Source organism: Thunnus maccoyii, chromosome 11 (genome assembly GCF_910596095.1).
Source record: "Thunnus maccoyii chromosome 11, fThuMac1.1, whole genome shotgun sequence".
In the NCBI taxonomy this organism is placed as follows: Eukaryota; Metazoa; Chordata; class Actinopteri; order Scombriformes; family Scombridae; genus Thunnus; species Thunnus maccoyii.
In genome coordinates this window covers 19,703,491-19,730,532 of record NC_056543.1, presented here as the reverse complement: position 1 = coordinate 19,730,532, position 27,042 = coordinate 19,703,491, and the positions used below count along the sequence as shown (strand labels likewise).

The window sequence follows — 27,042 nt, the reverse complement described above, 5'->3', positions numbered from 1 at the left end:
CTATAAGAAGAGTGAAGCTTCTGACATAATTGTGTTAAAAATTTAGTAAGTTAGTATCTTCTGTGAAAGGAAAATTATGTAAATAATGCAAATGATCTGCCACTCAATAAATAAAATGTAATCCTGCTTGCAATTATAAATAAGTAGATGCTGAATAATTTATTGGAAAGTAAGACAATCTGCAGCACAGTATAAACACAATAGACTACCTACTGTATGATGACCAATACAAAATAACAAACTCTACAAACTCTTTCAGTTACATTTGACAGTAATGCGTGTGACGGTAATGGACTCAGAAATTAAGATAAACATTTTCACGAGTAACGCCTTCCAGTTAAATGCATGTGAGGAATATTCATGAAAAAGCCTTGGAGGACTGGGTCTCTCTTGGACAGTTTAAAATGTAATGACAGCCAAAGCAAGAGACTGCTTTCACAGTTTTAGGTTAAGTGGAAATATTCACTCTCAGCAGATGCATTAACATCAATAAGCCATGACAAGATGCTGTTACTGTAGCTGGAACGTGTAAAAAGGAGGCTCTGCGTTCCTTCCATTGTAGGTGTGAGCGAGAGTTCGATTTTTGGAAGTTATGGGATCATTTCATACTTAACCACAAGGCAAATAGAAAGTTAGCATCACGCCATTTAACACAATTCAAGCAAGGCTCAAAATCAAAATCAAAATATCCACTACTTTAAGGTCTTTCACTCAATGGATTGAGCTGGTTTGAGCTCTTCAGTCCAGCTGAAGTTTGCTATCCTAAAGTATATCCTGAGAACTGCATGGCATACACTGCATGAAACTTAAAATGAGGGTCCTCCTTGTTTTCACAAACACTCACAGTGTTTCATGCATGACTCACAAAAAAAAGGGGGGGTGGGGGGGTTTACTGTATCTAAAGTTTCACTCAAAACCCTTTTGTGCCTGCTCCTCTCTTTCACAATGCTTGATCACAGTGGAACTGGGATGCAGCAATCTTTTGCAATATATTTGGCAAGATAGGTCAGAGGACCCGTCTTAACCTGTCTCCTTTGTTTGATCATGCTGTCGTTGTGCAGAAATCTCCTGGCCGCTTTCTCTGTGTGGGGCGTGATCATTCACACCAGGAGGCAGACCAGGTGATCAGCATTATTTCTTTAATTCCACATTCAGGGACAGGTTTATTTTATGAAACCTGAACGTCACTTATCAAGGGCTTCTATTGGTGTTGTTATTCTTTGAAAAACAACAGAATGAGTGAAATGAGAGTGAAACACATTCTGCGCTCATTACACCTGGTCAGCCACATAAAGTAAAGGGAATGTAGTCTCGCTGGTTATTAATGTGCAAGTAATATTCTGCTTTGTGTTTTCATTATTTGATGTAGTAGTTATTGTATTGTTCTTTCTCCTTTAATACGGACATTCTCCAAGACATTTGGATACTGGATGAATCCGAAGGCGAGTCTGCTTTATCTTCTTATAGATTTACAAGCTATGATCTTTTTTCTCTGATTTATATTTTCAATTGCTTGATGCAATTTTATAATGGAATATATTCTGCTATTTGATGTTTTTATTTGCTTTTGTATCTTGCTGACCTTATATTGACAGAAGAAACAAGCAATTCCCATCTTAGAGAAGAGAGTTTTTCTATAAACAGAAAGGAAGAGAAACATTGTTTTCTTTTCTCATGGCAAGCAGGCCAGGACCCAGGTGGCATGCAGCTGAGCCTGTTCATATTTGTTGATTTTTTCCAAACACATGTTTACAGCTACAGTGCCTCACATTTCCCAGACTTTTCCACACAAAGGGATATTGTGATATTGTAAAGGCATAAGTGTGTGCACATGTGTGCATCCAAGTGAAACGCAGTGTAATCTCTTTAGGCAGTTTTTTGCACTTCATAACATGACCCTGGTCAGGTATTCTATCAGTTATTATCTATCCACCACTATGTCAATTTAGTGCTATTCAGGGTCAAAGGAAGGGATGGAGTTTATTCCAACATACCATGAGTGAAAGGGTTAACTGTCACATATAAACAGACAAAACTCTTCTATCTATGGGCAATTTGAAGTTTCAACTTCATTTGAGTCAAATATCTTGAAACATCAGGAAGAAACTGATGTATACACAGCGAGAACATGCAGAAATTTATGAATGAAACTCAAGGTTAAAGTGCTAACCACTGGTCCATAGTGCTGCCATATCTATTATTAGTAATAGTGGAAAAATGGACAGCTTGGACAAAAACATAATGTTGGTAAAAAAAATAATGATATGTAGTTCAGTCTGTACATGTTTTAAAGAATATTTAAAAGACTGTATTATACAGCATTAATTATCTTAGCAACAGCTCTAAAGACACACATTTTGGATAAACTATACTTTCATATGTCTTTGTATTATTGTATTACTTCATGATTACTGTTCATAAAAACCTTAGAGTAGTACTGGTAGGCAACTGGGCTACAGTACACCATGTTTGCAAAGCACCACTTTACAGTATCTGCTATACCACATTATGAAATCTTAACAGGCCTATGTGAAAAGCTTTTTCTGCTAACCTGTTAGCAATTAACTATAAAATACCATTGCTTTATACATTTCATAGAATATTGTGTATTCCACTTTATTGAGACACACAGTATGACACACACACACATGCTATGTATGTGTGCGCTACATATATGTTATTTTTATCAAAGGGTGTGGGCCCAACCATCTATGTTAAAAACAGGTCTGGAACCTGCTTAGTAGGCCTGTTTCACAACAGATATTTTGACTTGTCATAGCAGGAAAAACAGAGCTGTTAAAGTAACATTAACAAAAGTTCTATTAGCTTCAAGTGCTTCAGTGAACCATGACAGTGAGCCCACATGTACAATACCAGTATCCTGAAACTGAAACAGCTAAATGCAATTCAGCCATCATAAGGGCACAAACTGCCCATAACAAAGTAAAACTCACACATGTGTAACAGGAGCTGTAGTGCTCACAGGATAAAGCGACAAACTTTGACAATGGATACAAATCTCACATGTTGACACAGGATAAAATTCCAAGTCCTGACAGTGACCTGTCAGGACTGAGAGAGGAAGGAAGAGAGACTGGCCAAAGCAAAGGTGTGGGACCAGAAGCTTTCACACACAAAAGGAAGCCGCTATTCTTTCCTCGCATCAGGTTTAAATGATTTTAGGAAAGAGAACTCCATTAGAGAGATCTGTCCAAACACAAAAAGGGTATTAATGTTGCAGGAGAAGGAGTATTTTAGGCACATGGAGAAATCCACTACATGAAAAATGGTAGAAGAAACTGTGTCTCTCATGCTTCCTTTCATCATTTTCTTTTTCATTTGCTATCCCTCTCTCTGTATGGCTTTATTTATGTGATACCTATCATATTCAAACTACAAAAACAACTCGGGGAGTTTTAAGCTTATACATTTGGCTATATTCAACATCAATTGAATGAATATGTTATGCCTCTTACGTTCGTTTTGAACTCGGCTCACCTTTACCTAGTACTCAGCATCTGAAATGGCTTTCATCACCTCCTCTTCTATATAAATAAATCATATTTGTGAGAGTGGTAAAATAAAGCCTTGGCTATTTTAGTACACACGACGCACACAACTTATGAAATCACAATGTGAAACGTGTAACCTGAAAGCTCTGAACTTTGGGTCTTTGCAGGCCTCCCTCTCTTGCTGTTTGTTCTCTTCTTTGATTATTTGCAGCATTTGTTGATGTTCAAAAATATCTTTTTGACCATCGAAATGTCCCTATAAAATTTTTGAATCGGGAAGTTGTACATTGTGTTTTCAGCATATGGAGATGAATTGAATGTTATATACATCTTGGATTACATACCATTTACAATGTGTAACCATCTCAGACATCAATTCATCAATATATATTTTTCTTAAACCTTGCGTGATGATGCACAGTGACATTCCCAGGATAGTGCACTTTAAAGGCTTAGTCGGGCTGACCTATTCACATAGGCTATATAATTATATAGATGTAATAATAGATTAAAATAAGCTTTTTTAACTGATTAAATTTAAAACATAGTCCTGCCACCACATAAGAAAAGACTGATAATTTAGATTTAGCCGTTGTTTGGGGTTGGTTTGTGTATTAAAACACCTGCCAATCAATTTGTGAGTGATATTTAAGTGATGCCATGACAGTAGATTTTGGGAGGACAACTTTTTTTGTCATTTGAATCATATAAAGCACAATTTAATGTTATGTAATAACACATAAATCCTTCATTCAAGAAGAATAATGTTTGATATTGGAATACATTTTGTACAAACACAGTACAGAGTCATCATGCTACCCAATTACAGTAAGAGATTAAGTTTGAAACATAAGCCTTTGATCTGAGTCAGTGATTTACACAGCCGGGGTTTAGTTGGTCCAAATCACTGGCAGATGCTCTGCTAAGCTCCATGGCCTCAGCAGGCAGTATGATGGGATCTTTGGCACACAGGGAGGACTGGGGGCTCCGTACTGATCGGAAACGAAATGTGGCCAGTCATATTTAGTGGCAGCATTGTCTGTCTTCTCCTGTGCTCGTGCCAGATATGAACCCTATGTTTCCATTCACTTAACTCTCCTCTGAGATTCATTCACCTGTTTATAGCTTGATGAGGGGGGCAGTGTGTAATGAAATATTCTTTTTCAATTTTGTTTTTCAGCAAGCCTTGGATTCCAACCTCAGCAGTCTACTCAAGAGGACCAGTGAGTTGGAAACTCTGATGGGCAAACTTATCCAAACCTGCCAACACGTGGAGGTGAGGTTTTTTATCTGTTCCTGTTCACATGGGGGCTCTTTGCCTCTGTGACATTTCATGGGCAATAACTTCTTAAATTATTAACAGAGCGATGAATTGTTGTATCTGAAAAGTGGTTTTTCATCATGTCAACAAGATTAAGCTCCTATTAGCCTGTAAATCAATAGTTTCTATTGTTAATAGGCATGTAGTTTGCAACAAGTTGAGCATTAGGTAGGTCAAAGATGAATAACAGAAGGCCAAATATTTATCAATTAACTGGTATATTGTATTTTATTATTATTATTATTATTATTATATCACCTCACTGTACATTTAGTACTGATCCTTGCTTAACATAGATTTAAAATGGCATGAACTGTACTCTAATATGGTTTTTCTGTCACACGGGGTTTGTGTAAGATTAATTATGCTGTCTGTAATGCATGCTAAAACGATTTCATCAAACGAACCTGAAGCTGTGGAGCAAAACATATTGACAAAGCAAATGACTTCCAAAACACTTCCATTATTGACTGTTACTTACGTCCTGTCTAGGTAAATGCATCAAGACAAGAAAACAAGCTGGTTGAGGAGTGTGACCTGCTGATTAATATCATACAGCAGCGAAGACAAATCATAGCTACCAAGATAAAGGAGGGAAAGGTAATGTTTGTCACCTTTTGTATCTTAATAACCTTGTTACCACATACAGCTGACAAACAAGCTTACAAGTCTACACCTGAGCACACTGTTCTTATTAAAAATGCAGCGTTAACAAATCATTGTTGTTGGGTAAAAACCAAATGTCTCCAAAACATTTTTCTTCTTATAAATGAATAAAACACACTCTATTACAGCCATACTTGGTCTGACGGTGGCTAATGTTAGCTAACATTAGACAGATATTCTTGACATTACTGAAGCTGTGTCGCTAACGTTATTACTCTTCTCTACTGCTACTGTAATGCTACTGTTACACTACATTTTAGCTCGTCACAGATAAACATTTTAAGAATTTGATTACAAAAGTATAACTCAACTTTATTGATATAAAGAAGAAGTAAAACACAGTGTACTTCACCATGAGACATGTTTTTTGTTTCCTGCTTGGAGTGTTTAATTCGCTCTCAGCCAGATCGCTGAATGATGATGTCTTCAAAGCACCTGAATTTAGAGAATCTAAAGCAAATTAAATTCTTCTGTAGTAATAGTCTCGCTTTAAGAAACTAAAATATCTTTTTTTTTGGATTCGCAAGTTTTTGAATTTGTCTTATTGGTTTTGAATATAAACCCCAATGGTTGTAGATTTTTTTAACGCCGAGAGGAACATGCATAGCCTAGATTTAGGGTTACAAGTTTTTAATCCAACAATGATGTATTGCTAATTGTAGACTGCATTCCGATTAGAAATGTCCTTATATGTGTTGTAGTTATTATTTGCGCAGGGAAGCCTATAGTTGCATGAAAAAACACACAAAGCATCAAACATTCAGAGGCTTTTTGACATTTCTGCTTATTTAAAATCATTATTTCTTCCGCTTCTACAGCTGGCTGATGGCAACATGTCCTCAGATTTGTTTGGATAGAGTCTTTTATTTGGTTTTGTATATTTTTCAAGCTGCTTCCACTAAAATACTCATCTTGTTTTGGGGTACTTCTGGCACAGTGTCCATACATTTAATATAAATGTCCTGTGCCTTTTGTATGATTTCCCTTCATTTCCCCATGTTAGACACATGGCATGCTGTGCCATGTTCAGTGTCAGAGTAAGATGAACCCTGCTTCCTGTGATCGCCCTCTCTGGAGGAGGACTCTTTCCTTCCTCACCGCGTGCCTTCTGTCAGGTTTTGAGGTTGCTATCAGCCACTAAGCCAATGAGGCACAGAGGGGGGACATAGGAGGGTCTGGTTACTATGGCAGCGTTAGAAGAAGAATGATCTTTATTGTCATTTTGCATGACTTTTCCAGTGTAGTTAAAATAAAACAAACAGCAAACATATAACAGCAGTACCAGAAAACAGCAGTGCTAGCATAACATTTAAAAAGTAACGCTTGTGCAAGTACAACTAGGCATTAGTTAAATTAAATTTACACATTAACAAATTTACAGAGGTTGAATGCTACAAATATTAATAAATAGATGCTAAATGTTTGTGTCTATAAATTGTGTCTGTAGTAACAGTCTCTGAGGATGGAGGTGGGTGTGTGTGTGTCACAGTCCTTGATGAATGTGTGTGTGTGTGTGTCACAGTCCTGGTGTGTCACAAGGGATGCTTCATAAATACACCTCTAATACCAGCTTATTAAACGGGTTGAATCTCACAGCCTTGTGAGTATTACACAACTGAAAAAATTATCAAAGGTGTAAATCAGATTTTTCTCCAGTAGGATTTTCAAATTGGCAGGGAAAAATCTAATCTAGCATCTGGCAGGTTGGTGTCTCCCAGGTTGCACATTGGTTGGTTATTTACCAAGCTATTAATCTATCCAGCATGTCTTTTTTTTTCTGTCCAGGCTGTGCGACTGAGGAAACTAGCCCAGCAGATAGCCAGTTGCAAGCAGTGCATTGAGAGATCCTCCTCCCTCATCACTCAGGCCGACCAAACCCTCAAGGAGACAGACCACACTCGCTTCCTTCAGACGGCTAAAAGTATCTGCGAGAGGTGAGGCAACAGTGAACATCAACATTGTCAGCAAAGGATAGATACAGTGTATAAAAGTGACAACACCTCATAATGTACTTCTGTATTACAGAGTCTCTATGGCAACGGCGTCCTCTCAAATCCTGTTACCCGAAATAAACTTAAATGACACCTTTGATACTTTTGCTTTGGACTTCACAAGGGAGAAGAAAATGCTAGAAAGTTTGGATTACCTTACAGGTGAGCGGGGCCTTGCAGGTTAAATACACCATATTGTATTGTTTGGCACAAAGTACATCTGTGAATTATCATAATCTATGGCTCGCTCAATATGTGGTGCCAAATTAGTTTAGTTTCACAACTTTTGGCCAGTTTTCCACACAAACACTTTATAATCCTCCAATTTATAATTTTATATAATTTGGTGGGTTCCTTTATCCAAACTTAAAATTATTTTTACCTTACCCTTGAATTATGGATTTGTACAATTTAAAGGCTTTGGGATGGGTACTGTGGAAGCAGGGAGTTTATATTTCAACTAAGTGAGAGGGCTAAGCTATAGAGAGTGACAGAAAACAAAAAAAACTTACAAATGTTTGGCTGCAGGTAAGTTTTATTTTCTGCTGAATGAAACAGGTTTGATTGTTTATGCTTAGTGCCTGTTGTGCAGTGTGAATTTAACTCTGCATGGGGGCTGTAGCTGCAATAGCTGGAGGAACTGCAACCCAGCTTAATTACACTTGTTAGAATAAAAAACAAAAACAAATGGGGGGTGCGATTTGGCACCATCTGTCTCTGCAACACACTGTGATTTTTTTTCTTTGTTGTTTTTTTGTTGTGCAGAATGAAATCCACTCAGCTTTGATTATTGTCTTAGAACATCAACATATGTCTTTTGTTTATGTCTTTTGTTTTCCAATTGCAGCACCAAATCCACCGGTAATCCGTGAGGAATTGTGCACAGCTTCATATGACACAATCACAGTTCACTGGACATCTGACGATGAGTTCTCTGTTGTATCGTATGAACTTCAGTACGCCATCTTCACCAGCCAGTCTAATGTTGTCAGTAAGTCTTTTGCTGGAGTGCAGTGAAATGTTCGTGGTGGAAAACATGACAATCGTGGAGGGATTTGAAAGGGATTTCACTTGAAGGGCTTTCAATTGTTTGGTGGCTATGTTACAATACCCAAATAATATTGTATTGAAGCAGCAGGAGAGGAGACTTCTGTTCGGCAAAACTCATTAGCAAAATACACTGCCATTTTTGCAGTGTGTAGGATGGGATATTGAGAAAAAAATTACAGCTCAGTCAGACTGGATTTACATCCAGATGCACATCATAAGCTCGATATTATCTCGGAGTTGAAATGAGCAAGAGACTGTTTGAATTGATTGCTCTAACAAGGTCACAACATGCTTGATCAGGCAATTTATTCTCATGTGCCTCAGTGCTCTAGCATCCTAGGATGAGTAGTAATGCGACTTTATTTGATGAGACAAAAATAGCAGCTATAGATTAAAGCTCTGCATACAATTACGCTGTATTGTCTCACTTCTTGATTTCAAATACTGAACAAGGCCCAAACTCAACAAGAGTTTTAATGATGAATTGGTTTGTTCTTTGTCAGTGACTTTCTGTCTGTCTGGACTGCAGGTTTGTGTAACTCTGCTGATAGCTGGATGATAGTACCAAACATCAAGCAAAACCACTACACTGTGCATGGGCTCCAGTGTGGCACCAAGTACATTTTCATAGTGAAAGCCATAAACCAGGCTGGGAACCGGAGCAGTGAACCAGGGAAACTCAAGACCAACAGTATGTCAAGTTCGGCAACTGCACAGAGTTTATTCTAGCACTAATAGACAGTGAGAACTGTGATACATTTTACAAACCAGCATTTTTAAAAAAAAGTTTCAAATGCCTGTCTTTCTTACAGGTCAGCCATTCAAATTGGACCCAAAGTCTGCTCACCGGAAACTGAGGTTGTCCCATGACAACCTGACTGTGGAGAGGGACGAGACATCGTCCAAGAAGAGCCACAGTCAGGACCGCTTCTCCAGCCACAGCAGCTACGGTGTCACAGGAAATGTCTATATTGACAGTGGCCGCCATTACTGGGAGGCTCTGATAGGAGGAAGCACATGGTAAAAACACCCAATACCTTGTTTTTTTATGTTGTTTCAGATTTACCATGCTATAAATGTATTTATGACATTTTGTTTCCATCCTTCATGCAGGTTTGCAGTGGGCATCGCCTACAAGTCAGCACCAAAACACGAGTGGGTCGGCAAGAACTCAGCCTCCTGGGTACTGTCTCGCTGTAACAACTCGTGGGTAGTGCGTCACAACAGTAAGGAGATGCCCATCGAGCCATCGCCCCACCTGAGGCGTCTCGGAGTATTGTTGGACTATGATTCTGGATCTCTGTCTTTCTACGACGCCGTCGGCTCTCAGCACTTGCATACGTTCGACGTCACCTTTGCACAGCCAGTCTGCCCTGTGTTTAATGTGTGGAACAGATGTGTAACAATCCTCACTGGACTTCCCATCCCAGATCACTTAGAGGGGACAGACTACAGCAACTGACAAAACCTGTCCTGCTGGATTTTCTTTGTGTATCCAAAAAGAGACCAGAATGCCTGCACCTGCACCTCTTTGACTGTGCCCCCCATACTGTTGGCAAAATTTAAAAAAAACAAACAAGATGCAATTAAAGGTCAAAGGTGGACATTCCCAATCACGCCTTTGTTGAAATTAACTGATATTTTTGGACGTATTTAAGAAATGATTTTTGCATTTGTAGATGTATTAATTTGCTTTGCACATTTATGTACTGTACATTACTCTGCTGGATCATTTTAAAGGTTTGCTTACAGTTTAAAAGTTGTGGAGATGTTTTTGAATAGGTTACAGGTTCTTTTTTTAATTTCTAAATTCGTATTATATGTTTTTACATTCATGTGTTGTTAAAGGTAATGATAAACCTTCATGTGCAAGCAACAGGGGACTAAGTCTTTGATCCTAATGTTTCTGGAAAGTTGTGTGATAGGATATTTTCTAATGTTTTTGAACAATTTTTTAGCACTTTGAGAAGACGAAGCCTGCCACTATAAAAATGTATTTCTAAGCCACTTGTACCATAAAATGTTTCCCTTTCTTCTTTTTGTATTGAAAAAGCACCCGATGAAATAGATCACAATTACATGATATACTACAATCGCTCTTAGAAATGTCAATTTAAAATCAGTCTTAGCAAGTTTTTCCAGTATTTATCTGTAAATGCTCGATAACAGTCCAGCATTATGAGATGATTTATCTCCTCATGGTAGCTTCATACTGGTTTGAATAAAAAAAAGAGTACAGTTCATCATCAACCGCTTCATCACAGTTTTCACATTTAAGTTTCTCTGTGACAAGATGTAATAAAAGTGACTTCATTTGATAATCAGTGTGACTTGTTCTGCTTGTTTTAAGAGGTACCGAATGCTAAAAATGTTTCTCATTAAGATGATAATTTAATACATTTATTTATGCTAATTTACACATGATCTCTCATTAAAGCTTGAGCAAACCCTCACAACATTACCGTGAAAAGAAAACACCACAACCATAGAGCAAAGTGTCAGTCTTGCTCTACGGGATTCACTCTGACCCACACTGAGCCAAAATACTACTTCTGACATGATTTGCTCTGACATCCCTTTTTGTACTAGTGTAACATGGCTCGAATTCTGCAGCGTCTCCTTTCAACTAAAGTAGACAAGAGCAACAAAGAAAAAAAATATATGAACTCTGTGTGACCTCCCCATGAGACACCCTGCAGACAGGGCTGTAATACGTGAACACTACCTCCTCCGTGTACTGTCACCAAGACTTTGTTGGATTTTGAGATGTGAACATTTTTGCATATTAACAAATACTGGAAATGATTCAAGAAATTATAATAACTTGTATACATAATTCTGGTTTTGAATTTTAGCTATTTTCACAAATGATTTTGCCAAAAAAATAAGAATCCTTGGAAACAGTTTCATATAGAAAAGATTGCGTGAAAAGATTTAGGTAATAAAAATGTTTTTCTCATGTAGGGAACAGTTGGTGCGCATAAGTTAATATGCTGCATAACACAGCAGCTAAAAATGCCTCAAGACCATAAAAATGTAATGCAAAACAAAATTATATTTCTGTTTTGTTTCATTTAATCATATACAGAGCATGTTGTAAGAAATCATTTCTTTTTTAACTTTAACTTTTTCTCAAGACAACGGACCTCTGATTGAGTTGTTTGCAGTTATTTCATCACTGATAGTATATTGAAACAAAGTTAAAAAAAAAAAAAAAAGTAAATATATTTGTCCAATGTCTGCTTTCCATTATGAGATAGAAAGAAAAAAAATCCGCCGTGACAAAGAACACATTTCAAGAGGACATGATTTTTGTTCTTCAGTGCTTTATCATCTATATGACTACATGACGACAGACAGCAGAGTTGGCAGAGATTTAAGTTGAAGTTCTTGTTTGTTGGAAGTTAAGAAAAATTGTCAAGTGAGTAAATGCAATGCTTGCAATAAGTCTGTTCAGATGATTCACTCTGAGTGTGTACCAAGAGGAGAAAAAACAAAACAAAAAACAAAAACAAAACTTATTTGCAGACATAATGAGAAACTGCAGAAAAACCTCATTTAGAGTATTAAAATATGCCTCAAGGCTCCACCTGCTGGATTTGTTTTTTTTTTTTTTTGTGATTCATTGATTTCCTGGTAGAGGCAAAATCCCAATCAGGAAATGTCTCAATCACATTGTTCTAACTTGTCTGGTAATGTTAACGTTTTAATATTTTTATGGGCTCCAGCTGCCATTCAGGTGATAAAGGTAAATCCAGTCAAAGCAAAATATAGAATAAATAGCCCTTGGTCGGGAATAATCAGAATGAGACTGATAAAGATTATAAAACGATATAAAACTATTTTGTTCCAGCAATTATGTATCTTTGTTTTACAATTTAAACCTGATAAGTGTTTTTTTTCCCTGCATGATCCTTTATGAAGTAACTGATTTAATTTGCTTAGATTCTGTTGTACCCCCCCAAATAAATAAATAAATACACTTCGACCTGATTTTGAACTGATCAGAAGACTGCTACAGAACATGATGCATTACTTCTGCTTGGGGTCTTAGAAACCCCAGCTGTAAATAGGGTTAAATACTGTGGATTTTCATATGCTTCATATCTGTGATTGGTGTTGACAGTATTTTCTTACGCCGCACTACCCCTTTCAAATTGCACATATTTGCATTTTTTTCTTTTTGTTCTGGGGGAGTTTTGAGAGGTCTAACAGGGTGTTTAATCTCTCTGGGGTCTAATCGACCCCAACTATAAGCAACATCACTGTGTGGGATAACATACTGTTCATTTCTTTATCTGTGATAGACTTTTTGGCAAACAAAAGAATGTGACATATGTATATGTTATATTTCCTTATTTGGTATAATAAAAAATATGATCATTTACTTATTCTGTCATCCTCATCAAATAGAAGCCCACTCTGTGGCCGAAGGAAAGAAGAGTTACCACTTCAATACATTTTCTACATATTAGGTTTTAATTGGTCAGTGGAAAAGAAAAGAAATATTCTAAGGGAAATAATTGGTTGATTTCTCAATTATTGTTCCTATTTCTTCACACATACAGAATTGTGCCAAAAAATAAGGAAGTAAAGCATATGCCAACTAAAACACTTGTGATTAAAATTTCCTCGAGGATCGTTTATAAATGGTAACCCTAGATTTGCGAAAGATCTCGCGAGAGTGATAATTTTAACCCAAACCATGATGTTTTCCTAACCCAAACCAAGTACTTTTTTGTTTTTTTGTGCCTAACCATAACCAGACCTTAACCACAGCGTTGTCACATCATAAAACATAATTATTTTGTACAACGTACACAGTGAAGAAACAACGCGTGTAGTCTCGCGAGAGTTTCACAAATATAGGGTAACCATCAAGACCACGATCAAACCCAAACCACTTCATCAAACCCCGCCCCCGCTCCCGGAACAGGAAGTATGGAGTGCCACTGCTGCCTCTGCTGACCTGCTGACGTTGGTGCTGCTGTCTGTCCAGAGTGACGATGGCGTCCACAGATCAGTCCCTCCTGGATCTAACAGATAAAGAAACCCGGGAGAAACTGTCATTATGGGATCGCCGCACCGATGCCATGGCTCCCCTCACGGAGAAACAAACGGACTCTGTGCTGGAGATCCGAACCGCCTCTGAAACGCTCTCTGTCCCGTCAGAGGTAAGATGTGAGACAGCTAAACAGCTAAACAGCTAACAGTATTGCTAACTGACTTTATAACGCCAGCCAGGAGAACTAAACCCACAAGCCACCTGTGTGTGAACACTTCCCTGCTATGTAAACAGGATATTAAAGTTGATATATCACTGAATGCTAGTTTGTATGCTAAGTAACTTGCACTCCGCCACGTCAGGCATCCAGACAGCTTCGTACGAAGGCTAGCCTGTGTACAAACAGCCCTGACTGTTTTGTTTTTCGCAGCTACCCATCGAGGACCTGTGTAGCCTCTCTTCTCGGTCCCTGCAGTCTCCTTTCACAGCGACTGTGCCCGCCTCAACAGAGGACGTCCTGCTCAAGGGTTTCCAGATGCTTGACATGGACAGTGACAGGATAGAAACCGCACAGCAGGTGACCTCACAGGCGCTGTATCCAGTCACACATACTGCTCCACAATAATATGCATGGTTGTAATGTAATGTGATGCCAATTTGTGTTGCAGTTTTTTGCCTGGTTTGCCAAGTTACAGGCAAACATGGACCAGGACGAGAGCGCAAAATACAGGTGCATTAATGTTAAAAGTGATTCAGACTAGAGATGCACCGATACTAATATCAGTCCAATACTGACTCAAATAGCTGGATTGTGTACTGGTGACAATGGGCCGATCTGGTATTGATGTGGATACCATTACTTTAATATATAACAATTCAGTAAAATTATATCTATGCATTTATTTGTTGCATTTTGATTAACAAAGTTGGGAAAGCAATGTTTAAGTCAAGCCTGATTTTGCCTTACACATAAAATAATGATCCCAGTCTCTCTTATTAATTGAACACTGGTATCGAGTCGGTACCTGGTATCGGCTGATACTCAGATCCCAGATATTGGTATAGGTATCAGGGCTGAAAAAGTGGGATCGGTGCATCCCTAATTCACACTAGCTTGTAGTGTCATACTGTGGGCATTGGTTTAGGGCTGCAACTAATGATTGTTTTCATTATTGATTAATCTGATGATTATTTTCCCGGTTAATCGATTAGCTGTTTGGTCTAAAAAAATGTGAGATTTCCTCAAAGCCCAAGGTGACGTCCTCAAATGTCATTCATATTTGAGAAACTGGAACCAGAGAATTTTCTTTTTCTTCAAGAATGACTCCAAACGATTAATCGATTATCAAAATAGCTGGAGATTAATTTAATAGTTGGCAACTAATCGATTAATCGACCAATCGTTGCAGCTCTACATTGGTTAGATGCTTGTTTAGAGGAGCTTTAGAGAAAGGTTTCTTGAGAAGGTAAATCAGTAAAAATCCACTCAGGAAAGAAAAGAAAATTTTATTTATATATCATAGCAACACATAATTACCAGTAAACTCAATATGGGTTACATTAAAATGCACTTGCAAAGACCTTCCTACTCAAATATGGAAAATAACCCTCATCAGCCCCACAGACATACACCATAGACACACACAACACTCATCATAAGCCTGTGAAAATAGAAATGTGAGAATTTTGAGTTTACTTTTGTATGTGGGCACAGTTATGACAGATCATCAGACAGTTCATTCAACAGAGTAGGAGTAAAATAAAGGCTTCTGGCAGAAATTTGCTGCAGCGCTGCTCTGTTTGGGCAAAACTTTCCTTCTTATCTCCTAGCAACACCCCAATAAGTGATGTTACAGCAGGTATTTTGCCTTTGACATCTGGTGGAACACATCAGCTGTGACATTACTGTTGCGGGTTCAGCCTTCACTGCATTGTCCGTCTTTAGGTAAACAAACAGATGTCTACTTTCCCTTCAGGAAAACCAGAGATGATCTAAACTGCTACCAGGAGCAATGCGATGCTATTCTGAAAGATGTCAGTGCAGCTCTGGAGCAGTTGGACTCCCTCCAGAAACAGTACCTGTTTGTGTCCAATAAGACAGGCACATTACATGAGGCCTGTGAACAACTCCTAAAAGAACAGGTAAGTTGCACACTCTCCTATCAACTGTAAACCAAAGCTTTATTGACATGACAACCCGATTTGAATGTATTTTTCTTACAGTCCAGAACAGACTGATTAGTATTTACGAACATGAGCCTCCATCTCAAACCTTGAAACGTACGATTTTGACTTAACTGTGTAAAAACAACTGTAGAAACATCCAAAGGGGCCACTGAGGACGAAATACTTTAGCAAGCACTCTGAAGGTCAAAAAATCTGTCTGCTGCTCATTCCCTCTGTGATATATTTAATACCTTCTCGACTCTGCGGTTTTCATTCTTCTGTTGTTTCTTGTTTTTTTTTTTCCAACTCCTGCAAATAGATGTTCATGTTCGTAAATATATGTAGATTGGACCAGGAACTTGAGCTGAAATTACACTGTCACGCTGTATTGTGTCAACTGTGCTTTGTTGTTTTTCTCTCTTTGCAGGCAGAGCTTGTTGACCTGGCAGAGAGCATACAGCAGAAACTGTCATATTTTAATGAGTTAGAAAACATAAACACGGTAAGCTGGGTTTCTTGTTTGTCCGTCATCTTGAAACATTTGACAACAAAATTTGTGTGCATTGGAAATTAATTGAATATTTATTATTATTAAGGATCGTCAGTTATGTTTCCAGATTGAAAATCTTATTCAAAAAAAACAAAAACTTGGATGTTAATTATATTTCCTTCTCTCTAAAGAGCTTTATGACCGTGTACTCCAACTCCAACAATGTAGTCCAACTTTATTGTCTTTTTCATCACTATCTACTGTTTCTTTCCCTGAATAAGACATGAGATTTTGTCTCACCTGATCCACAAAACTTTTAATCATATTAACTTATATAAATATAATAAGTAAAAGTTGTAAATCAGTCTGGCGTCAAATTAAAAGCAACACATTTCTAGCAGTGCAAACTTTGCCAAATGAAAAGAAAAAGAGCTGGAAGATTATAATGAATTTGTTTACATTAGCAAAAACTTCACACTTGGCTTTCTCTCTGTCTTCACAGAAACTGAACTCACCGACCTTGTCTGTAAATAGTGAAGGTTTTATTCCGATGCTGTCTAAATTGGATGACTGCATTGAATATGTTTCTTCGCATGTAAGTAGCTTTCACTCTAATCAGTATCTCAGTTCTTTTTGTGCAGATCTCATCTTACCTTTTAAACTAATGAATGAAAAAAGTAACTAAGCACTAGATAATGTTTTAGGTAGTAAAAGTGTTTGAATACCTTCTATGTAATGAAGCTTGTTCATGACCCCCACTCACCCCCTTACATCAGTCTGGCATTAAATGAATACTGTTTGATGTTATACAGTTTTGTTTTACAATTGGTTACACATTTCTCTATAATGAGTTCACTTTTTCGAAACTCTTGCCACAGCTCTCTTTACCAACATGCAGCTCATCACAAATATTCAAAATGCACTAATCCAACAAAAACAACGATACACATCTCAGAATCAACTCGTACCGTAACTCTAATGACACTGACATTTGTCTCTCATAACACAAAGACCACAAGCACTTGCATTACCATATGTATCAATATTGTGTTTGAAGAAGCTTTTTTAAAATTGTATTTATTTATTTATTTATTTATTGAATAAATGTAGATTTAATTACAAAAAGGTACCTCTTTACTGCATGGATTGTGTTATCTTACGGTATTACAGAAATGAATCAGAAATTCTGCTTTATACTTTACTAGGCTTTTTTTTTCTAAAGTAAAGTTATTCCAGGACTACAAAACAAAACAAACTTTCCACTTCCACGAGGAAAATAATTGTTTTTTTTGTTTGTTTTGATATAGCAAATTGCAGTTTTATTTACAGTGTTTTTTGTTATGTTAGGTTTTGAACGTAATTTTAGCAGTTTTTAAAGTTGGATGCAAAATGGACTGTAAATGAGTTTGAGTGAGAAAACAATTCATGAGATTTGTCATGAAGTCCACAATGACTGTTGCTGACTGTGAAGAGTTTAGAAGTGATTTCAGCATTGAGAAATGTGTGTAATCAAAAACCTGTAATTGCAGAACTGTGCTAATACCTGTAGTGTGATCTATAGATAGGATTATATATTGTATGTGAACACTATGAAAGATGTCTAACGCTTTTTTTTAAATCTCTATCATTTGCAGCCCAATTTCAAAGACTATCCAGTTTATCTGGCCAAGTTTAAACAATGTCTTTCCAAAGCTATGCACTTCATGAAGATCCACATCGTAAACACTATACAGAATCTCACAAGCCAGTTAACAAAAAGGGTAAGAAAAAGACACAAATCCTCCACAACAGTCAAGAACAACAGTATGTACAGAGGCATACAATAGATAGTTGTATGCGCCTAATCCAATATCAGTACTTGAGTCTATTTTTTTTTTGTTTCCTCAGGATCCAATGGGTTTGACCAATGCAGACAATGCCTTTACACTTTACTACGTTAAGTTTAGAGCAGTTGCACCGAAAGTTAGAGTGAGTATAATGTGTTTTTCTTTGTTTTTTTTTGTTACCCACAGAATACGCATAGAGAATTCTCTGTAATAAAATGACAGATAAGCATAGGGTGCACTGACATTTTTTTTATCTTTCAGTCACTGATTGAACAGATTGAACAGCGAGCAGAGAAGATTCCAGAGTGAGTGTTGCTATTTGTCCAGAATAAAGAAGCAACCTACTGTGTGTGTGTATATATATGTATATATGTATGTATATATATATGTATATATGTGTGTGTGTGTGTGTGTGTGTGTGTGTGTGTGTATATATATATATATATATATATAATGTTTTCTCTACAGTTTCTGTGCTACATTAACTAATCCCTCCTTCTATTGATATGAGCAGGTACAGTCAACTCTTAGATGAAATCCACCAGTGCTACCTTGACCAGAGAGAGCAGCTCCTCAGTCCCAGCATCACATCCACCATTACTGAGCTGACCAACCAAAACAGCAAAGACCACTGTGCTCTGGTAAGGCATGACTAGTTCAAAGCAGAGTTGCCCTTTGGATATAGTCAGATGACATTTGAGCTTGCAGAGAATGCACAGTATGGACTCTAGGATATTTTCTGGAGTATTTGTTACAGACACTAAGCCGTGCTCATGATAGATGAGTATAACCTGAGATTGTGTGCAGCAGGCATCCAAATCCCATTCCTGTTTTGTTCACCATTGAATTGCTGTGCAGAGCATTGACGTTGTTTATATACACTCAGTCATACCTCATCTATAAAGCTATTGTGTTCCTGCAGTGCAACTGTTTAAAAGTTCAACATATTAATAGTGAAGTATTTTCATTTTAATGTGAGATTTCAGCCAGAACTGATTCAATTTCAGCACCAGGACAGACTGCGTATTTTAATGTTGTTCCGGCAATTAAAAACACCACTCACTAATTGGCTTGATGGGGATTCAGTAATTAAAGGTCATTTCATGCAATGAGACGTCATAACAGCCACATCACCTGTCCAAGCTTTTTTTTTTATTTTTTAATGAAAGGTTATGCATCTTGTTAAGGATGGCTGTAATGGGGGGACCTGCATCATTTATTGGGGAGGATGTGTTTCCTTGTTTGTAGGTGAGCCAGAGTGTTTTATAGACACTGCAGCGGGTGATCATTATGTGTATTTATGCAGGTCCGCAGTGGCTGTGCCTTTATGGTTCACGTGTGCCAGGATGAACACCAGCTATACAACGAGTTCTTCTCGAAACCTACACCCAAACTAGAGTGAGTAGCACCCACCTCGCTGGCATCAAGAGTCACCTTTTAGCCCACACACAGGCACGATGTGTTTGTTTAAGGCGTGACTCGAGCCTGTTTCTGTCGCACTAGGTTACACTTATGTACTTATGATGTGTTTAGTGTTTGAAATACCAGTTTATGCACCATGGGTAAACGCATTGTATGACCATCTAAAAGCAAAAAAAAAGTTATATGATGCAAATTAATTTTTAGCCATTACTGTGTCCCATATCACTTGAGAAAGCCACATAAATAACCTTAACTTTAACAATGTTTAATCTCTGACAGCGAGCTGTTAGAGAAGTTATGTATGTCGCTGTACGATGTCCTCCGGCCTCTTATCATCCATATCATCCACCTGGAAACTCTGTCTGAGCTCTGCGGTATTCTCAAGAATGAGATGCTAGAAGACCACGTTCATAACAACGGTAGGTTAGAGCTTTTGTTCTCCTCAAAGTTTCTCAAATGTCACATAGGGTGTTTGAAATGGTGTTATCAAAATGCAGGTGATGCAGTACAATGAAAAGGTTTGGACACTCGTTGACTTAATGACAGTTTGTTGTTCTCCAAAATTGTCTTTCAGTTGAAATTATTTGAACTTCTTTTGGCTTGTTTTGTGTATCACTAAAGAAAAAAGAAAAATATACTTTTCAAAAATGAATGAGCTGCAAATAAATGAAAAATAAGGCACTCACAAATATCCACTTGCATCATCAGGGCTTATTTTTATCAGTGAGAAATGTTTCGTCTGATTGTAACCACAGGTCTTGAGCACTCATTTAATTTTTGGCTAACAAAAAAAACTGTAGAGGTTCACTGATTAATTTCATTGGATTCAGGTCCTCCAGATTTAACGTTGCTCATCCAGAATTACAAAGGGGTGCTAGTCCAATTTAGTGGGTTGGTATCTGAGAGTAGAAACTCCAGAGAAAGCATGTACTTTTGGAAAAACAAAAGGAATATAATATTTTTTCTTTAAAACATGAAGTCTTTTCATGCTACAGCACCCTGCTTTTTGGTTCTCATTCACCAGTTCTGATATTCACATCATGACCGTACCGTATCCAACATCACTCTACATCAAGCATATACCTCAGACTCGAAAGGATTTGTGTCTGTTCACATCAAAATGGACTAGAAAGGAAAGGTTGTTGTGATTTTAGAATTGGTCGAACTGTAAACTGACCTGTGTGTGTGTGTGTGTGTGCCTTTATGTAGCTTCTCAGTTGGGGGCCTTTGATGCAGTAGTGAAGCAGATGCTGGAGGATGTTCAGGAGAGGCTGGTCTACAGGACTCACATTTACATCCAGACTGATATTACAGGCTACAACCCAGCTCCAGGGGATCTGGCTTATCCTGAAAAACTGGAGATGATGGAGGTAAATAGTTTTAATATCCTCAGAAAGAAAACATCCACCAATTGTGACCAGTTGGCTTCTACTCAGCCAGCTTTTACACAACATGTAAAATGTCAAAAATAATGAAAAATGCCCATCACATGTTCCCAGAGCCAAAGGTAATGTTTTCAAAATGCTTGTAATTTCTGACAATAGGAGCAAATCCTCACATTGGAGAAGCCAGAAACTGAATGTTTGGCTTTTTTGCTTGACAAATGACATAATAATTTATCAAAAACGTATCATCTCAGCACTAAATGCAATCACTTGAAATCGATTGTATCTAGAATTGTTGTTCGTCTTATTAATGTGGCAAAAGGAATCTCAAAAAGTGCTCTGGTGTTATCCAAAGTGAAGCAAGTCTTTATGTATTAAGTTGAATAATGTAACTTCAAGGTTGCAGAAGGACTTTGGGCTTGTGAATGTCTGCACTTGTAGTTAAATATGCCTTTGAGTCTTAACTAATGTTCAAGAGCCCTTTAAATGTGTTGCTTGTACACTATTTTCTCAATGTCAAGAGCAAGTGTGTGCTCTGATATTTCTTTGTATATTATTGTCATTCTTTCTGTCTTCAGACTTGTTTTGCGAGTTGATTTTTCTTTTATGTTAATTTAACCTTCAAGAACCTGGAGACCTCCCATTAGAGCAAATATGAGAGTCTTTCCATTATGTGTCACTTTATATCTTCTAGCTCTTGACTGTTTTTGTTGTTCTTGACATCAATAGAGAATTGCTCAGAGCTTGAAGGAAGAGCAAATGAAGCAGATGTCACAAGAATCCACGTTTTCTGATGTTCAGCTTGAGGATCCTGATGGCAGAAGAAATAGTAATGCTGGTACGTGTCTCCGGATTTTTGATACTTGCTTTTTTTCTTTTTTACAACTTTCGGTGTTATTGTCATTTGCCTGATGGCTCTTTACCCATTTTTACGATAAATACAGGGAATGTAGAAGCATCACGCCTACAGACCTCCATCTCTCCTGCTGATCTGCACGGCATGTGGTACCCTACTGTCAGACGAACGCTGGTTTGTCTGTCCAAGCTTTACAGATGTATAGATGTGAGTCCTCAGTTCCTATTAGTTGCTAATATACTGATGCATCGTTTTCACATACTTTTGTATTTATGTTTCCTGTGTTGCTTATTGTGTCTTCTCCAGAGAGCAGTCTTCCAGGGTTTATCTCAAGAAGCCTTATCTGCCTGCATCCAGTCGCTTCTTAAAGCCTCTGATATCATCCTTAAAAACAAGGTCGGCACACATGGTTAAGAGTAGAGCATGGTTTTTGTATTTTTACTGAACTTTTCTCTTTTATTATTATAAAAATAACTGGAAATATGCCTTTTGTTTGACATAGTAAACAAGATCAGTTCCCTTTTTTAATTAAAATGTGTTCTCTTTCATTTAAATTCCTTCAGGCAACAGATTGTTTAACGAAAGCAGCTGGGATGTCATTTAAAAGTTTATTTTAATGGGTGCTTTATTATGCTCTACAAAGCGTTCAGCAGACCATCCTTTATTTATTCTCACACCTTCAAATTTGCTGTCAATATCAGCGGTAACTGGCCCGTTTCAACCTCGCGCTTCAAATTAATGCAGCAACATCAATCTCAGAGGACGTGTTTCCTCCCCGTGTTGATGATGTCTTTTTCCAATGTTTTAGTCACTAGCTGAGCGATAAATGGTTTCAGCTTCCTTTTTTTTGTCACAGTAATGTGTCCCTTTCCAGCTATGGTTAATCAGGAGTTATTAATTAGACATATTCCCTTATCGCCTCTAAGCCTGCGCTTTTTATGTTCTCTGTAGCTCGGATAGTCAGCAGATGCCCTTTTGTGTTGGCAGCCTGCAGTGTGGATTTTAACAGTGTGCTATCATTTTTTCTGTAGACGCAAATAGATGGGCAACTTTTCCTGATCAAGCACCTGCTAATAATGCGTGAACAGATTGCTCCATTTCACACCGACTTTGCCATCAAGGAAATCTCACTAGACCTGAAGAAAACTCGGGGTAAGATAATTAAAGGTGGAGGGAACATTGATGTTCAGCTCCATAAAGCCAGTCATTACATTCTCATGCTCATTAAGCAACTTGTGCCTATCGCATGCACCGGTGGCAACAATTAATGTGGAAATTACAGTGTAATCCAACACCATAATGTACATTAACCGATGGCTCACAGGGCAGATTCGCTCATCCTATCACCCTTATCTCATTCAAGGTCATGTTAAATTTGTAGCACTAGAGGGCACTCTAATTCTACAACCCAGCTCAGATTTAATCTCTTTGTATTTTTTTTTGTCAAGACGCTGCCTTCAAAATCCTGAACCCTAAGGCTGTTCCCAAATTCTTCCGACTCAACAGTCACAACGCCATACTTGAATTCCTTTTGGAGGTAGTGTTTTTATTTTTTTCCTTTTTTTATTAAAACATACCATACACTTTATACACTTTGATAGCTCCTGCCAAGGGAACTGCCACTTGATAGTACTAAACCCTTTTTCTCTGTGGCCCCTAGGGAACACCAGAGATAAAGGAGCACTACATCGACTCTAAGAAGGATGTGGACCGACACCTGAAGTTCAGCTGTGAGCAGTTTATTCAGCAGCAGACTCAGATCTTTGTTGGGAACCTTGAGGAGTTTCTGACCAAGGTAACTGCTGAAGTGAATGCCGACTTTAGCCTCAGGCAACGACAGCACATTCTGACCTTCAGTTTTTCAGCTTTTACCTTTTAAAACCTTTAAGAAAAAAATAATTTGCGTATTCACTGATCACTGAAGGTCTGACAACTGTAGATAAAATGACTATTTTTCGACTAGGATATCTAATTCTGCTGCTAGTTTTTTATGGATGTGTTGATATCCTATTGTCTTCTGAATTCTTTCAATGCAGTAATTCTGTTTCAATAGTCATCCATTTTTTATCCAAAACAACTACTTATCTAATACAAGACTGAATTGAATTGACTAGATGGCTGGGTTCTTGTGCTTGTCTGCATGACTCACAGTACCACAAATTAAGTCATTATGAATTGTCTTGTTTTGTTTTGACTGTGTCTGCACTCAGGTTGCAGCTCTTAAAACCATGGCCATCCAGGGGGGTCCCACATACAGTCTGTCTCAGCAACCTTGGGCACAACCAGGTAGGTTTTATCTCAGGAAAGGCCACTGGCATCAAACTGCAATTCATCAAAACTTGTATAGCGCATGCTCGAGGGCATGTCAATGTTTTTGTTTTTTTTTCTTAGTACTTTTTTTTTCCCTCCTTTCAGCAAAGATCAACGATATAGTGATGGCAACCTACCGGGTGATGAAGAGCAAGCTGCCAAGCACTTTACAGAGCATGTCCTTGTACTTGGCCAATAGAGACACAGAGTTCATCCTTTTCAAGCCTGTCCGGGTGGGTGGCAGAAACACTAGGGTGTAGCATGTACTGCATTAATCATTTTCTTTTTAACTCATTGTTGAAGCTCAAAGAATCTTTTTATATGGCATTAACAAAGCTGGGATTGCATAATATAATGTAATATACATGTGTATTCACATGAAGAGCTGAACTCATAGGTAGGAAAGCATTTATTGTTTTTTCTTTATTCCTCAGTCACTGTGGTAAAAGACCAATGAGTTTGGGAGACAAAAAGGATTTAAATCCTATGTTTTGAATATTGGTCTTGAGGTGACCCTTTTTGTTTAAAGCAGCCATATTATACCCCTTTTACACAAGTTGACACAGTTCCCTGGGGTCTTTAATAAAATGTGTCTGACATGCATTGGTCAAAATACCACAAGGATCAAGCACCACAGTAGCCTTCTCATCCTGTCTAAACAGCCCTGTTTAGAACAGCTGGTTTGAGTGCCTGTCAGGCCCACCTCACCCCCCTCTTCCGTAGGGTGTGTTGGCTACTATGGCAACTGTTGAGCATGAACCCTGGAGCAACATGGCTGCCAGAGAAAACATAGCAGTGCAGCAGACACACAAAATACCTTGTGTTATTTGCGTGAGTTTGACAGCAGAATAATTTGTGTTTATTCGCCCCAAACAGCCAGCAAGCAACAGCAGACAGCTAGTCCTCAACCAGCGCCAAGATGTTACTGAAGCTCAGCCTGAATGAACCCAAAATTAACTTAGATTTTGCCGTGATTTAATTGCAAAAAACAGATTAAATAGATGCTGAAATAACTACATCATGATGCCGATTAGTAAAAAGTCTGAATTCATGCTGTCAGGTCTGTCTGCAAGATGACAAGCAAATAACTTTTAAAATGCTTGTTTTCTGAATGGAGTTCAGATTGATCAGAGCTATGCTAACATTGTAGCTGCTCCATCCACACTCAAAACCAACATTACAAGGTGCTTCACACAAAGCAAACAAAAACAACAAGGCAAAATCACGGACATCAGAGAGAAAAATAATAAACATAAAAATTATTGTTAGGCCAGTTGATAAAAATGAGTTTTAAGAGGAGATTTATAGAAGATGGTGAATTGGTATTGGTCATTCCAGAGCCATAGTCCCCTCTAGTCTTAATCTGGTTTTGGTACCAACCAGCAGGTTCTTATCTGAGGACCTCAGGCTGCATGTAGGTCAGTAAGGGTAGAGAAACTCTAAAATGCAATATGAAGCCTAGTCATGAAGAGCTTTTAAAATAATTAATAAAATCTTAAAATCAATTCAAAAACAAATGTAGTGACCAGTAACAAGAGTGGAGTGACATGATCTCTCTTCCTGGTTCTAGTTGAAAGCATAGCAGCTGCGTTCTATAGTAGTTGGAGCTTGTTAAGTGTTTTTAGGTTTACTGTTCATGAAGGTGACAAGTGAAGCTGAATGAGAGACAAACCAAATTCTGCAGTTGAAATGGAAAGAAGTTAGTTAGGAAAGGTAGGCCGGACTAATTTCCCCTCCAGCATTCAGTAACATGATGTCTTTTCCACAGAATAACATTCAGCAGGTATTCCAACGACTGCACACTTTGCTTCAGGAGGAATACAGTGGAGAAGACCTTCAAATCATTGCATGTCCATCTATGGAGCAGGTACAGTACTGTGACATCAGCAAAAAAAACATCAGCCAAAAGGCACTAGACATAGTTTTAATAATAGCAGTACTGTTGAGAGCAACTTCAGCAGAGAAATGTTAAATAAGCAACTAAGTCATGGTGAGTACTCATTATTTTTTCTGTCTCTTTCAGATTAACCTGCTGCTGTCTGTGAATAAGTAATGCCCAAGTTCGACGTGGCGATGCTGGTGAACACCCCCCACCATAGCAATGTAATGTTGCAACTCCAGCTGTGACCAGGAGCTATGAGATGGAGTAGGCAGGATGACCAGAGAGCGGCACCTGAGCTGCAATCTGAACTGAATGGTAACGGTAAAAAAAAGTCCTGCACAAGGCCAAAGATTTTGACTCAAGCAGCTATGAGTTTGTCGAGCAATTCATAACAAACTGCGAAGTGGAGGTTATTTCTTTGGGTACTGGGTTTAATATTTTATTTGACTAAGACTGAAGATGGTGTTGTGATTAGGGTCATGTAGGAGTAATCCATCTGTACATGAGTGGATTTGTGATCACAGTTGCATCTCTCCTAACACCAATTTATTTTGAATAAAAAGAATTAGCACACTGTGTGAGGGTGGATGGTGGGGGGTTGAGGGTTAGCAGGGTGAATTATGCCTGAGTGTTCAGACAAGGACACTTTGGGTGTGCAAATAGAGGAACTAAAGGGTTGTTCATCAGCCAGGTAGCTAATGGCCAGTAAGGGGGCTTGCATCCAGATGCCCAGATTCCCTTGATGGTTTTGGAAGGATACGAGGAGAAAAATGCTGCAAGATATTTTATTCGCCTATTTTTAAAATGTAACAGTCTTTGTAAGGTTCATTAAAACTCTACGGTTGCCTGTGCTACGTGATGCTCAGGTCCAACATGTTTCCTTCTCTGATCATAGAAAAATCTATACAGCTGTTCTTTACATGTCAGATGTTTTCTTAAAGATTCTTCCGTAGTCTTCTTGTGGATTTTGTTAACTAATTGCAAATATGTAAAAAAAAAAAAAAAAAAGAAGAAATCTTATGTTTTATACTTTTTTCTTTTATACTTAGGTTGACAAAAACTAATATACTTTAACTCTGACATGATAATGGACCTTTGACTTTAGCAGTTTTGCACTGTATGAGAGAAACAACGTATGTTCCTAATGGTCCTCACAGAGT

The 27,042-nt window shown here is 38.0% G+C and overlaps 2 protein-coding genes across 5 annotated transcripts in view; both read left to right on the top strand.

Moving 5' to 3' along the window:
• The window catches only part of mid1 (midline 1), a 28,867-nt gene extending 18,003 nt beyond the window's left edge, over positions 1-10,864 (top strand). For 2 of the 4 annotated variants that reach the window (XM_042427278.1, XM_042427279.1), the window contains exons 3-12: positions 1,062-1,121; positions 1,416-1,442; positions 4,693-4,788; positions 5,326-5,433; positions 7,285-7,433; positions 7,525-7,652; positions 8,338-8,481; positions 9,070-9,231; positions 9,353-9,560; positions 9,654-10,864. In XM_042427278.1, the coding sequence (XP_042283212.1) occupies positions 1,062-1,121; positions 1,416-1,442; positions 4,693-4,788; positions 5,326-5,433; positions 7,285-7,433; positions 7,525-7,652; positions 8,338-8,481; positions 9,070-9,231; positions 9,353-9,560; positions 9,654-10,002 (1,431 nt within the window). In that variant the 3' untranslated portion in view covers positions 10,003-10,864. The remainder of the gene's footprint in view (positions 1-1,061; positions 1,122-1,415; positions 1,443-4,692; positions 4,789-5,325; positions 5,434-7,284; positions 7,434-7,524; positions 7,653-8,337; positions 8,482-9,069; positions 9,232-9,352; positions 9,561-9,653) is intronic. The other 2 variants (XM_042427280.1, XM_042427282.1) reach the window with 2 other exon arrangements.
• A 2,579-nt stretch (positions 10,865-13,443) lies between these two features.
• Positions 13,444-26,862, top strand: cog3 (component of oligomeric golgi complex 3). Its single transcript, XM_042426401.1, has 23 exons — positions 13,444-13,714; positions 13,976-14,122; positions 14,214-14,275; positions 15,522-15,687; positions 16,139-16,213; positions 16,704-16,796; positions 17,836-17,961; positions 18,089-18,169; positions 18,289-18,332; positions 18,542-18,668; positions 19,334-19,425; positions 19,729-19,868; positions 20,659-20,819; positions 21,564-21,672; positions 21,779-21,897; positions 21,997-22,086; positions 22,722-22,842; positions 23,139-23,227; positions 23,351-23,485; positions 23,901-23,976; positions 24,106-24,233; positions 25,769-25,867; positions 26,024-26,862. Exons 1-23 carry the CDS (start codon positions 13,547-13,549, stop codon positions 26,051-26,053), a joined length of 2,478 nt encoding a protein of 825 aa, XP_042282335.1. The 5' UTR covers positions 13,444-13,546; the 3' UTR covers positions 26,054-26,862.
• Positions 26,863-27,042: the final 180 nt, after the last annotated feature.